The 11,685-nt window shown below is 51.9% G+C and overlaps 4 protein-coding genes across 4 annotated transcripts; 2 read left to right on the top strand and 2 right to left on the bottom strand.

Annotated features, from left to right (window-relative positions):
* Window positions 1-1,944: 1,944 nt before the first annotated feature.
* Window positions 1,945-2,375, bottom strand: TGAM01_v200662 (hypothetical protein; the record flags this gene model as incomplete). Its single annotated transcript, XM_018807532.1, has 2 exons — window positions 1,945-2,205; window positions 2,340-2,375. 2 exons carry the CDS (start codon window positions 2,373-2,375, stop codon window positions 1,945-1,947), a joined length of 297 nt encoding a protein of 98 aa, XP_018659342.1.
* Window positions 2,376-4,716: 2,341 nt separating this feature from the next.
* TGAM01_v200663 (hypothetical protein) lies at window positions 4,717-7,676 on the top strand (the record flags this gene model as incomplete). The annotated part of the gene is made up of 2 exons (XM_018807531.1): window positions 4,717-5,843; window positions 5,900-7,676. The coding sequence occupies 2 exons, from the start codon at window positions 4,717-4,719 to the stop codon at window positions 7,674-7,676; spliced, it is 2,904 nt and encodes a 967-aa protein (XP_018659341.1).
* An 871-nt stretch (window positions 7,677-8,547) lies between these two features.
* TGAM01_v200664 (hypothetical protein) lies at window positions 8,548-9,702 on the top strand (the record flags this gene model as incomplete). Its single annotated transcript, XM_018807530.1, has 2 exons — window positions 8,548-8,593; window positions 8,678-9,702. 2 exons carry the CDS (start codon window positions 8,548-8,550, stop codon window positions 9,700-9,702), a joined length of 1,071 nt encoding a protein of 356 aa, XP_018659340.1.
* A 342-nt stretch (window positions 9,703-10,044) lies between these two features.
* On the bottom strand, window positions 10,045-11,429 carry TGAM01_v200665 (mannosyltransferase; the record flags this gene model as incomplete). The annotated part of the gene is made up of 4 exons (XM_024548602.1): window positions 10,045-10,201; window positions 10,261-10,879; window positions 10,948-11,208; window positions 11,282-11,429. The coding sequence occupies 4 exons, from the start codon at window positions 11,427-11,429 to the stop codon at window positions 10,045-10,047; spliced, it is 1,185 nt and encodes a 394-aa protein (XP_024406613.1).
* Between the last annotated feature and the right edge of the window lie 256 nt (window positions 11,430-11,685).

Genomic DNA, 11,685 nt, shown 5'->3' on the forward strand with positions numbered 1-11,685 from the left:
TACCGGCCTCAGAGTAGCCATGGTAGCTACAAGCACGGAACAACCCCTTCTTTGGGTAGATAGGGTAGTATTGATCGTCCTCGCGTGTAAGAGTTTACTCGGGCAAAAGGTGGATTCGTTGTCCACGGCGACGAATAAAAAATCCGCCAACAGCAGTCATGGGTATGCGATACTGTATACAGCAACACTCTTCACTGAATCTGCATTGTTTGGAGTACTGTAAAAGATCGCCGACGAACCGTCAAAGAATGTCACAGCCACCATCTCCCAGCAAGCTCGCCTATTGCGCGGTACAAGGGCAGAATAGAGGAATATGATACTGTTTTGTTCTCGTATTGTTTTCCAAGTCTCTCTGGCTGTCATATGATACACATATCATACGCCTAACGTGCCGAGCGAAGGAGCATTGCTAGAGCCAACAGCAAGGCGGGCGGAATGAAACATTAGCTCTGTATGGTCGTACCTAGTAGTGGTATAAGGTAGGCATTATGATTGCGCGCAAACAAGGACGTAGCTGTACTACTCCGGATGAGTAACATTGGCCGAGGCTGTGGACAAGTTCCTACAAGGCCTAATGCGAGGGGCCAAATCTAGGCATGAAATATCCTGAAGAAGGACTGCGGTGGACGTACTGTATTGCTCAAAACATGTAAGTACGCTTGAGCTGCAAATTCGAACATGGGAGTTTCATGGCTGCTCTAGGGCCGGCTTTTGAATGACGCTTGATTTTGTTCCTTTTTCAAGCGGCAAATGGTGTGCACAGGCCATAGGAATCTTTTGGATTGCCGACCAAGGAACCTAGGCTCGCCACGCGACGAAACCACACCCCGAGCCGTCTTTTCCAATCCGTTCTTGCTTCTCAAGGGTCCCCGCTCACTTGCTAAGGAAGCGAAAGCAACGAGGCATCCCTGGCCGTCGTCTGCTCGGGATAAATGTTGATTATTTAACCTTGAGTGCGAAAAAGCCGGTGGGATTGTCAGCCGATCCCTTCCCATCGCGAAACGCAACTGGCCAGTATACGCAAGCGTCTATGAAAGGATAGAGTGTGTCGACTGCATACTGTAGCTGAAAGAATTTGCGGCCAACTGACACCATCAACGGACTTCTAAGTACGGGTGGCAGAGATGCCAAGTGAAAGGGCCGTAATCGAAAGCCTCTGCATGTTTCTGACCTGATTGCTTCGGACGCTGACCAGCGAATGGCCAAAGCCTGTGAGCTTGGATCAATCGTCGCGGTCGCTGATCGAAAATCAAGGTATGATGCGTTCAATATCTCACTTGAGATGTTTTGGATTCGCTGATCCATGGTACACCACTGTACGTGATAATCTGCAGTCGCTCCCACCCACATGGTTACACCACTGCAACCACCGGTTCCAATAATAACCAACCCCAGAAGGTCGGAATGCTTGCCGAGCTCATCTTTTTAGTGCGCCGAACACCCTGTCGAGGGATCCCTGAACTTTTCCGTCTGGCGACCCTTGTAATGTGACCTCAGGCTGGTGTAGCGAGCAGTAGGAGGCGCTTGTACATGTACGGACAGAGGGCCCGCAGCTCATGGTACTTTTGGTTGTCTCAGCCCGGCTCTTGTGCACCACGGCCCCGAGAAGTAGCACTGACTCGCAGTATAAACCAACATACCACACACCAGCTTGGCTCTCCATGACCAACGTGCTGGACAATCTTCGACCAACGTGCTTTTTTTGGTGGATATATTTTTAGGCAGATGTCATGATCCAACGGACGGTCACACTGGCTAATAAATCCTGCTGCGCACGAGGATACTGGCAATGTCGGCGTGTTCAAAAGTGCTCTGTGCAAGGAGGATGCTGCAGAGTGCTTCTCTTCTGGTGGCAGTGCCGCCGGTGTTGGTGCGCGAATGCACTCGTGGTATACGAACCGACCACGGCCTGGCCTGTGAAAAATGGGTTCGGTATCCGCGGAATTAATGCGTGTGTGCCGTGGCTTGGGACTCGACTGTGATGCCGCCGCTGCTCATGCCGGCAGTAAGGTGAATCTCGCCCTTTGTCTGCGTTGAGCCTCTTCGCTCATCGAGTGCTCGATCTGCCGGGCTGTAAGGGGCGGTGGCCGTGGCGCCGGTGCTGGGCGTGTGTGTAGCGAGGCAAGGCAAGGCGAGGCACTGGCCGCCGGCAAACGTCCAAGTGCTATCGATTTGTAATGCGGTGGGTATCGAGATGCCACGAGCCTGTGACGATTCGTGCCAGCTCGAGAAGAGCAGTCTATGAGCCGGGTGTGATAGGTGGGAGGCTGTTGGCTGTGTCGAGACAGGCCTGGACCCTGGCGGGAGAGAAGTTAGGACGGAATTACAAGTACGCGTACTCGTACTTCGCAGGCAGTGAGATCGGCTCTCGTCATTTTAGCTTCTGATGGCCGGGTTCGTGCCTTCCAGTGTCTCGCTCCCGGCACTTGCTCTTTCCAGCACGAGCCTCTCACTCCCAGTACCTGCCAACCTGGTACACAGAGAAGCGGCAGTATCAAGTGAGACCCTGCATTGCCGTTGCTGACAGCGCACGCTGCAAGTACACACACGTAAGGTAAGACAAAGCCAGCAAGTTGCCTCGCTCGGAGAAAGGAGCAATAAGCCTTACCCTATCTTTCAGTTTGTTCGTAGCGCTATGCTAGCTGTACCTAAAAGTAGGCAGTACCGCCAGTAAAACATCATTGATTGAATTATGGTGGCAGTCGCGGCTGCCCTGCTACCTGCTCGATGTCGGCTAAAAGACGCACGATACCTAGATGGCACTTGCCATATTAAGAGATAACAGATACTTGCACTTGCACTTGAGAATAGCAAGTACATCATATTAAATCCCAAATATTCCGTTCCCGTGCCTGGCAGACTCTTCTCGCATCCTCCACCAAAAGTACCATCTCCGCGATGCTCCGTCCATCTCCCGCTCTTGCTGCGTTGCCTCCTGGAATTTCCTCTGCGGGAGTGACAGACCGTCCGGCGAGAGGGTGTGCGCGGTGCGGCTGACTTGCGTCGCTTCACCCATTTCGCTATACGCACGCCCTTCCAGCCACGGCAAAAGGTGGTGTGTGCGCAATCTGTTTCCGTGGGTGCGCGTGTGTTCTGCTTTCTTTTCTGCGCGAACCACGCCGCTGTTCGAGGGCCCAGTCAGCCATCAATCCCTTTAGCGCACGACCAGGATGCCCCATTGAGTATCAAGACCGGCCAAGGCCAGCTCAGGCCAGGGAAGATGCCTCGTACGGACGCCAGCCACAGTCGACAAATCTCCTTACAGACGCTTTTTGGGAATACCGTGCCGCTGCTAGACCGATGCCCTTCCTGCAAGTACTCGGACGGCCTATCCAGCTTAGCCGTGTCCTCAATTACGCCGCGAAGAGGTACGGGATCCTGTGTCCGGCAGTGCAAGGCAGCTTGTACTTGGAGCATTGCAGCAGCTTCGGCGTATAGCGGCGCCTCATGCCGTGAAACCTCCCTGCCGGGCCAGGCTGATGAGGCTTATGGCCATGAATGACGCTGGCTAGCCAGGCTGCCGTCATGGGCTGCCAGCACCTGAGCATATCGTCGTCGCTCGGGCCCCCAGACAACGGCCCCCCATGATGGCATGACGACGACGGGTCCGTTGGCTGCTAGCACGGCCAACTGTGCGCTATACTCGTACCAAAGTACTACTTGTAGGTATTTGTGCGCACCGGATTCGATCTCGTACCTTGGATACACCTGCACCCATGCTCTTGGCCTGGTCCCGGTCTGTAGGGCCGCGGCAACAACGACGGAGTGGACCATCTCGCACGTGTGGCAAGGTGCAAGGTGGGCTGGGACGCTCCATATTCACAAGTTCAGGTCCGGAGCGGCACTATCGAATGGTCCTTTTGGGGCTTCCTCTAGGCCATGGACCCCTCCAGCCACTTTTGACTCGAGACTGATACCGACCAACGACCTGGCTAGCCAGATAGTGGTTATTTGCCTTGTACCCACCAAGGCGTGTCTCGATTCCGAGCCAGCATACAGGCCTCAGCCGTGTCCGGCCCATTGGTAACTGCCCTTGTTGGTCTCGTTTGGGGTTGCTTCGGTGTATCTGTTCCTCTTCTACCGTTCAACTTGACTGGGTCCTGCTAGCTTCCCTCGCCTACCTTGTCCGTCTTTTTGGGGACTTCTTTTTTGTGGGCGGCAGTGGCTCAAATCTCAAAAGCCACTGATACCCTCCTCGTCGCCTCTTCGCCCACCCGCATCTTCCCCATCTTCTCCCCAGATTCAGCAGCTGGTACTAGTGACCGCTGGACCATTTATTTTGACCTTTTTGTTTACAGAGCGAGGGGAAAAAAGAAAAGAACAGTTCAGCCCTGCTGGCCTTTGATTTTATTTCTTCGTCATTTTGGTCCCTTCGTTTCCCTGGCTGGAAAAAGACTTATAGACTGGTTTGACCATCTAATCACTTTACAAGCCTCTTTCACAAAAACTCGAACCCGCATCATTGTACTCACTTAACCAGCAATCTCATTTCTGGGCCATTCATCTGTTGTTGCTCTTTACCGCTCCGCTACTCATCTGGCAGCCTTCTCCTTTCGATCCTGTGGAACAGCCCGGGGGGAGTATTTCTTTCGACGCTTATTAGCCACTCCTTCGTCGCTGGGCGCTCTCCTTCCTACTTAACTCCATTGGTTTCCAGGATATGCCATTTTGTTAGCTACTGTCATCTTAAAAAAGAACAGTGGCATATTCTCCTCGATGGGTGGATTACCAGCTCTAGACTCTTTGCATCGAGTTCCGCCGCCGGATACCCCCCCTGAACTTATAAGTCCAAGCGCAACTTCGTTTTCTTCCCGGTCGTCTCCTCTAGAAGAACAAGCAGCCTGGGGACCTCGCGCGTCGGTTTCACTCACTGCTGCTTCCATGTCCCACTATGGCAAAACCTCCGTCGATATGTCTTCTGAGAGTAATACAGAAGGTAGTCGAGGGCGGCAAGAATCTGTCGGCAGTTCGTCTGTCCGACAACAGCTTCCTTCGCTGAGCAGTCTTTTTGGTCCACCAGCGTCCTTGCGGTCCCTCAGCTCACCACAGACGGAGCGCCCTGGCCTTTATCCTTCACCTTCCCCCTTGGACAGACCGCGACTCTCGTCGAGCGGCGGAAATCTCTCCAGCTCCTATTTTCCGCAAACCATTTCCTCTTCTCTACCACAACAGCGAAACTCTTACGACGCTAAATATGACCACCACGACAGACAAGCCGCTCACCCTCTAGCGACCCCCTTTGCTGGACCGCATTCATATGAGTACCCGGACCACGGCCACAGGGCCTCGGACGCACGCTACGAACCAGAATTAGTCAGGAAGTGGTCAGTCTATCGTGAAGATGGGAGGCAAGAATATCCCGTAGGACCTCGCGATTCTTTGTCGTATCTGCCTCCACAGGACAAATTCCGGCCTCAGCTGTCTACGCCCAAGGATCCAGTCAATGATTACTCCGAACGTCGACTCAGTCAAGCAGTACACGGCTCGGATACTAACGCGCCCTCAGCTTCAGCTGCTGCCGTTACTGCCGAAATTGCTGTATCTAAAGATGGTCTGGGACCGAAAATTTGGACAGGCACGCATTTCCTCCCGAGGTTCGTGCGAGCAGCCGAAGTACCAGGCGAAGGGATGTGCTATTTCTACGACGATGGGAGCCATTGTAAAACTGTGATTGATGGCGAGGCGGTGAATGCTCACTGGGGTGTGACTAAGGCGGGGAAGCCTCGAAAGCGACTGGCTATTGCATGCGTAACTTGCAGAGAGAAGAAGATTAAATGCGATCCGGATTATCCTCGATGTGTCCAGTGTGAGAAGTTTGGTCGCATCTGCAAGTTCAAGAATGCGTGAGTATCCATTTATATGTATGCATTGCTAGAGACCATGTTGACATTCTCTCTAGACCAAGAGGGGGCCATAACACTTCACCATCGACTTCTCCTATAGAGCTTGATGATGGCCGGCAGCACAACGGCTCACTTGACGCCGGCGACCTTCGACGCTCAGTCAGCGATGCCAGCTCTCCAAGATCGCCCCGAGGAGGAATGCATGCAGATTCTCCAGATAGGGGTTACGGCAAAAGGCTCAAGGTTAGCTCTGAGGCGTACATTGCTAATGGCGAATCTCCTGCTTCATTCAATGCCGTGACGGATTACCCGAACCCGAGAATCGCTGAACAACAACCTTTCCCCGAGCCAACTAGAATCTCTGATGACGTTCTCGGCCGCGCTTGGCGGACAGATCCCTTTGCATCGAATCCTCACTTGATCACAAGCGCTTTGACTAGGTTCTTCGCCAATGTCGACAGCACCATGATTCTGCAATTTCTTCCCGAAGAAATCTTCAAATATTGGGTCATCACCTCTGTTGACCGCAAAAGCCCTGAAGATCTGATGCTACTATACAGCATGCTCGCTGTTGGTTCTGCGCTCTGCGGTGATCCCAAGCATATTGCTTATGAGTATGCTCAAGTAGCACATTATGCGCAAAAGATGACGGAGTTGCAGTGCTTGCAACTAGTACAGAGCAGGATTCTCCTTGCCGTGTACTATATATCAACATGCCGTACTAGGGAGGCCGATGAGCTAGTTGCTTCTGCGGCTGCCAGCGCAGCTTGTCTACAACTAAGTCTGGAGCTCGATCACTCTAGGGAGTCGTCTATGACCGCTTTCCCTCTGGGGCTTACTAGGATAACCTATGCTGAATCACGCAAGAGGACATTTTGGTCTCTGTTCATGCTGGAAAGGCTTAGCGGGCTTTTTCCAGAGAGGCCGGTAATGCTCAATGCAGAAGATATCTATGTGCAGCTTCCTGCGGATATCCACAGCTTTGAGAAGGGAATCGAGGCACAATCACGAAGCTTTGATCCATACGAGCTTATTAGGATTCCTGAGCAACACTCCGACACAGCTGTTGGTGGGTACCACATCGAGATGGTGCATATCTGGTCTGATTGCCAAGCTACCATTTATAGAATGGCTCTTAGGAGAACTCCTCTCGAAGCGGAAACCATGAAGCTACAAGCTCTCGTCGAGAAAGCCGAGAAATGGAACTCCTCTTTGCCCTCTCGTATGACATTCGGCGGGACAAACCTCGAAGCCGCTGCCTATACCAGAAGCATCGGTACTTTCCTCAGTATGCATCTTCTTTATCATCATACCATGATTGAGTTGAACCGTCATCGCCACGGGGCCAACCAGCTACCCAAAGATGTGCAGATGGAACACTCAGCCAAGTGTCGGGACCATGCAAGCAGCGTCATTGACATGCTGAACTGCCTTGAGCGTATCTTGAGGGTTCGACCTACGCTGCTAAACATCCCCCCTCCCGCCATGGCCATCGTTGTCACAGAAGCTGTCGATGTCTTGACTGCAGGTGGGCCTATGACAGTCCTTGGAGAACTGATTGACCGAGTTCGAATTGCAAAGTCCGCTGTTGATAAGATGACAGGTGTCTGGGGATCATCTTCAAAAGACCGACTAGCGATTGACCGGCGCCTTCAAAAATTGAATCGAATCCGCGAGCAAGGATCACGGTCACCCAGCCCTATCCAAGGCTATCGCCTGCTTCCTCTCTCAGAAGAAGTCAGAGACAAAGAGAATAGCCACTGGCAAATTTTCGATCCCATTGAGGACACATTCCCCAAGGATATGGATATGGTTTACATTGCACTTGATTAGACCAAGCCCGGCGGTAAAGTCTTCCTTCACCTTTCTTTTAGCAAGGTACAGAAGCGAGTTACTTTTACTTGTTCCTTTTCTACATATATATTTTATCCCCCCCCCTTTTTCCTTTGCAGGCTTATTCTATTATTAGTTTTATTTTTCTCTTTTTCTCTTCCTTTATCTTGGCTTTGGATTTGCATTGGCATTGCAATTATGTAACGTGTTATGGCATAATTTAGCGTTTTAGACAGCTGCCCATTTGGGCAGATAAGGAGGCATCAAGATCAGGGCAACTTGAATCGGATGACGCAGGATGGGGAGTTTGGGGCATTCGATCTATCAAGGAGGGTCTTGATGAAGGATCTTTGTATTGACTGGGAGGATACAAAATCTAAATGACGTGTCACGTTTGATGTCTGTGTTTATACTTACCTATATAAACTACATTCCAAGTATAAGTGGTTAACATTGAAGTTGTTCGGGATTGTCACGTGTCAGTTTGATGTGATGCTCCATACAGTGAATGAGTCTATGATTGATAATAACACTGTATGATAACGCTACCTAGCTAGTTGAAGAATGAAACAATCAGCACAGCGACTGTAATAGATATATCTATCCTTGCACTCATTTGATATCTTTGGGTCTGTGCCCAGTTGTTCCGTGTTTGATTGATTCGAAATCAGACAAGAAGAAAAAATTCTGATAATAAACATCACAGGCGTCACTATGCCGCTCTAAGAGAGCTAATCAGTCTCGGCGTCTTATGATTTTTCCTGCTTCTCACTCAACACTCATTCATGTCGTGGCCCTGAATTCTCTTGGCATATGCCGTTGCGATTATTGGAAAATATCATGCTAGCGATGAGCCGTGGCGCTTTACACAATGGCTTTTCCAGATAGGCCCGTGGCACATCTTCTTGGCTCTAATGGTTTGTTTCATCTCTTTTATATCCAACACGAATTATGTATTGGAATCGTTCATCGCCATGGATCTTTTGCTCACGCTTCTCTAGGTCCCGTTCATGCCGTAGCTTATTCTGCTTCTCCCGGAAACTACATCCTCACCGGGTCGGCAGATCGCTCCATCCGGCTGTACAATCCCTTCCCCAGCACGTCCATCCCCGAGGTCCGGCCCAGCGCAAAGCCGGCCGTGCCACAGGGGCGCCTCATCCAGATGTACGCCGCGCACGGCTACGAAGTCACCAGCCTCGCCGTCGCGACCGACAACGAGAGTTTCGTGTCTGGGGGCGGCGACCGCGCCGTCTTTCTGTGGGACGTGACCAAGGCGGTGACGACGAGGCGGTTTGGCGGCAACGCGCAGGGGCACTCGGCGCGGATTAACTGCGTAAGCTTTGCGGGCGCGGGGGACTCGCTGGTGGTGAGTGGCGGGTTCGACACGACGGTGCGGGTGTGGGATGTGCGCAGCACGAGCTTCAAGCCGATTCAGGTGCTGAGCGAGGCGAAGGACGCGGTGACGAGCCTGGCGGTGATGGGGCCGGAGGTGGTTGCGGGGAGTGTGGATGGGCGGGTGAGGAGCTATGATGTGCGGATGGGGAGGTGCACCACTGATGTTGTGGGCGCGAGCGTGGTGAGCCTGGACGTTACGAGAGATGGCAAAGCTATGCTGGTGGGCTCGCTGGATAGCAAGTTGCGGCTGATGGATAGGGAGCACGGGACGTGTCTCCGGGCGTACTCGGATCCGCTGTGGAAAAATGAGGAGCTGCGGCTGCAGTCGATGCTGGGCGGCAAGGACAAGTACGTGGTGGCTGGAGACGAGATGGCTGGAGAGGCGGATGCTGCTACTGGAGGCGCAGGGAGGATATGGGCATGGGATATCTTGTCGGGCAAAGTGGTGGCCAAGGTGACGGTGGCTTGGGGACCGGCGGGCCATGAGGTGAAGAAGGTGATTGGGAAGGACGGCAAGCCAAAGGTGCGGAACAATGTCATTAGCTGTATGGCGTGGAGAGATGGAGGCTGGGGGGATCAGTTTTGCGTGGGAGGGACGTCTGGAGTGGTTACTGTGTTTGGGACGTTATAGTATTGATACAGTACATGGCACAAGGAGTATACTTTCTGGAACAACGATATTTTCTTTTATTTTGCTTTCGTGTTGAGGAGCTATACTGCGTGTTATTGGAGAGTTCATCTCTTTGAACAAGGTATATGGATATAAGATGGCCATGAGAGCGTATATGGCGGATGCTTGGATAAGGGGATATTTTCATCCTAAAATTTCCCATAATAAGCTAATGATGATATTATGTCTTGAAGTAGTAATTGTCCGACTTGTACGATGCTAAGATATGTGATTCGGGGTGCGGTCCTCGGATGTGGTGTATCGAAAAGAGATGGAGGTAGTTGCTTCACATTGTTTCTTCCCTCAGCCCATACCGGCATATTTAAACCAGTTCGGCCTGCAGTCTTCTCGATGAAGGAATGGTTCACCATCTGTCAGGCGGCCGGTGACACAACCCTTGCACTTTGGAGAATTGGGGCAGTTGAAGAAAGGAATGTGCTGATAACCAATATCTCGGAACCTGAAGAGCAGTTTAGTATAGACGAACTTAATCAGGGGAAGAGGAAGAAAACAACTAACCAGTGAATTTTGCTTGAATCCTCAAATAGACCCAATGCAATGCTGTGGACGGGCGCATCACCCCATCGTTCATAGAAAAAGCCTCCAGCACGATCGAGGTGCTCAAAATAGTCCTCGTATACCTTGCTCCTCCAGAATTCCATATCGGCAACCTCAAAGTTGCTCCAGAAGTGGCATGTAGAGAATCCCTGGGCCTTTTCATTGTGTTCGGGTCGTCGGGTATCGTCAACAACCCATTTGACAGCGTTGTTTTCATGTAGGTAGTTGGGGTGATCGGCCAGGAACTTGGCTGTCTGGGGCCACAAAGTAGGCAGAGTATGAGGGTCGTCGTATAAGGTAATGGTGAAACCGTACGTCTTGTTGTTATCCTGCATGTAGCGGAAGACGTCGTAATCGACGTCGCAGAAGAAGTGAACCTTGGGCTCGACGCGCCAGTACCAACGGACATCCTGAAGGGCGGGATGCTTGTAGAACATGCCACTGTTCCAGCGACACATCTGGTGGTATGACATCATATCGGCGTATTGAACTCCATTCTTCTTCAGCACCGCAGCGGACTCTTTGAAGATTGCGGGATCGATCCATGAGGGCGCGTCCCAGTGCTCCTTGGGGATGAGTTCTACGATTGCTACTAGTTAGCCGTGGATATGGACTCGTGGTGTTTGTGTCTCAGAGCAAGCAACGTACCGTAGTTGCACTTGGCATTGGTCGCGGCGCTTGTCTTCTTCTTAAACTCTTCAGAGAAGGGCTTGTCGTTGAAGAAAGTCCACGGGTAGTTGAATTTGTTGTTCCAGGTCCGCTCGAGGTCTACCATGGACGCTACCATATCGTCCACCTCTTCATTGCGGACAAGGGCTAGCAATGTGGCGCTGACTCGATCGGTGTCTTCGGCGTCTGGCGCATACTTGTCCGACGTTCGTACAAGGGTTCCCTCAGGTTCGCCGGTAGCTGCAGAGTTGAAAGAGCCGTCAGCTTATCTTCCCTCGTGTCAATCTGCTGTTTGGATGCGCTACAGACTTACGATCCAAGTTGGGGTCGCGCTCAAAGTTAATGTACCGATCGCCCGGGCTGTTGTATCCAGATGAGGGTTTGAGGACCTGGTATAAGAAGAAGCACCACAGCACAATGGCCAGGCCTCCTAGAGTCCGTACTGGCCGGGCTATGGCCATGATGTAGAAGATGCGATGGTTGCGAAAAGCCCGACAGTAAGGCTGTGGGTTTAATTGTCCATGGGAGGGCTCTTTTATGCGGCCGGAGCGAAAAGACACAGGGATTGGTCGGCAAATTGGCTACTCAGCAAGCTTTGGTAGCAACAGACCTAATCGATGAGGCCGCGCATCCAACCGTCCGTATCGTGTGGCCTTTGCGAGTGGATGTCGCTATTGGTATCTCCAAAACAGATCCAAGTTGAAAGGGGCGTGGTTG

Source organism: Trichoderma gamsii, assembly GCF_001481775.2.
Source record: "Trichoderma gamsii strain T6085 chromosome Unknown Scaffold_2.2, whole genome shotgun sequence".
Lineage (NCBI taxonomy): Eukaryota > Fungi > Ascomycota > Sordariomycetes > Hypocreales > Hypocreaceae > Trichoderma > Trichoderma gamsii.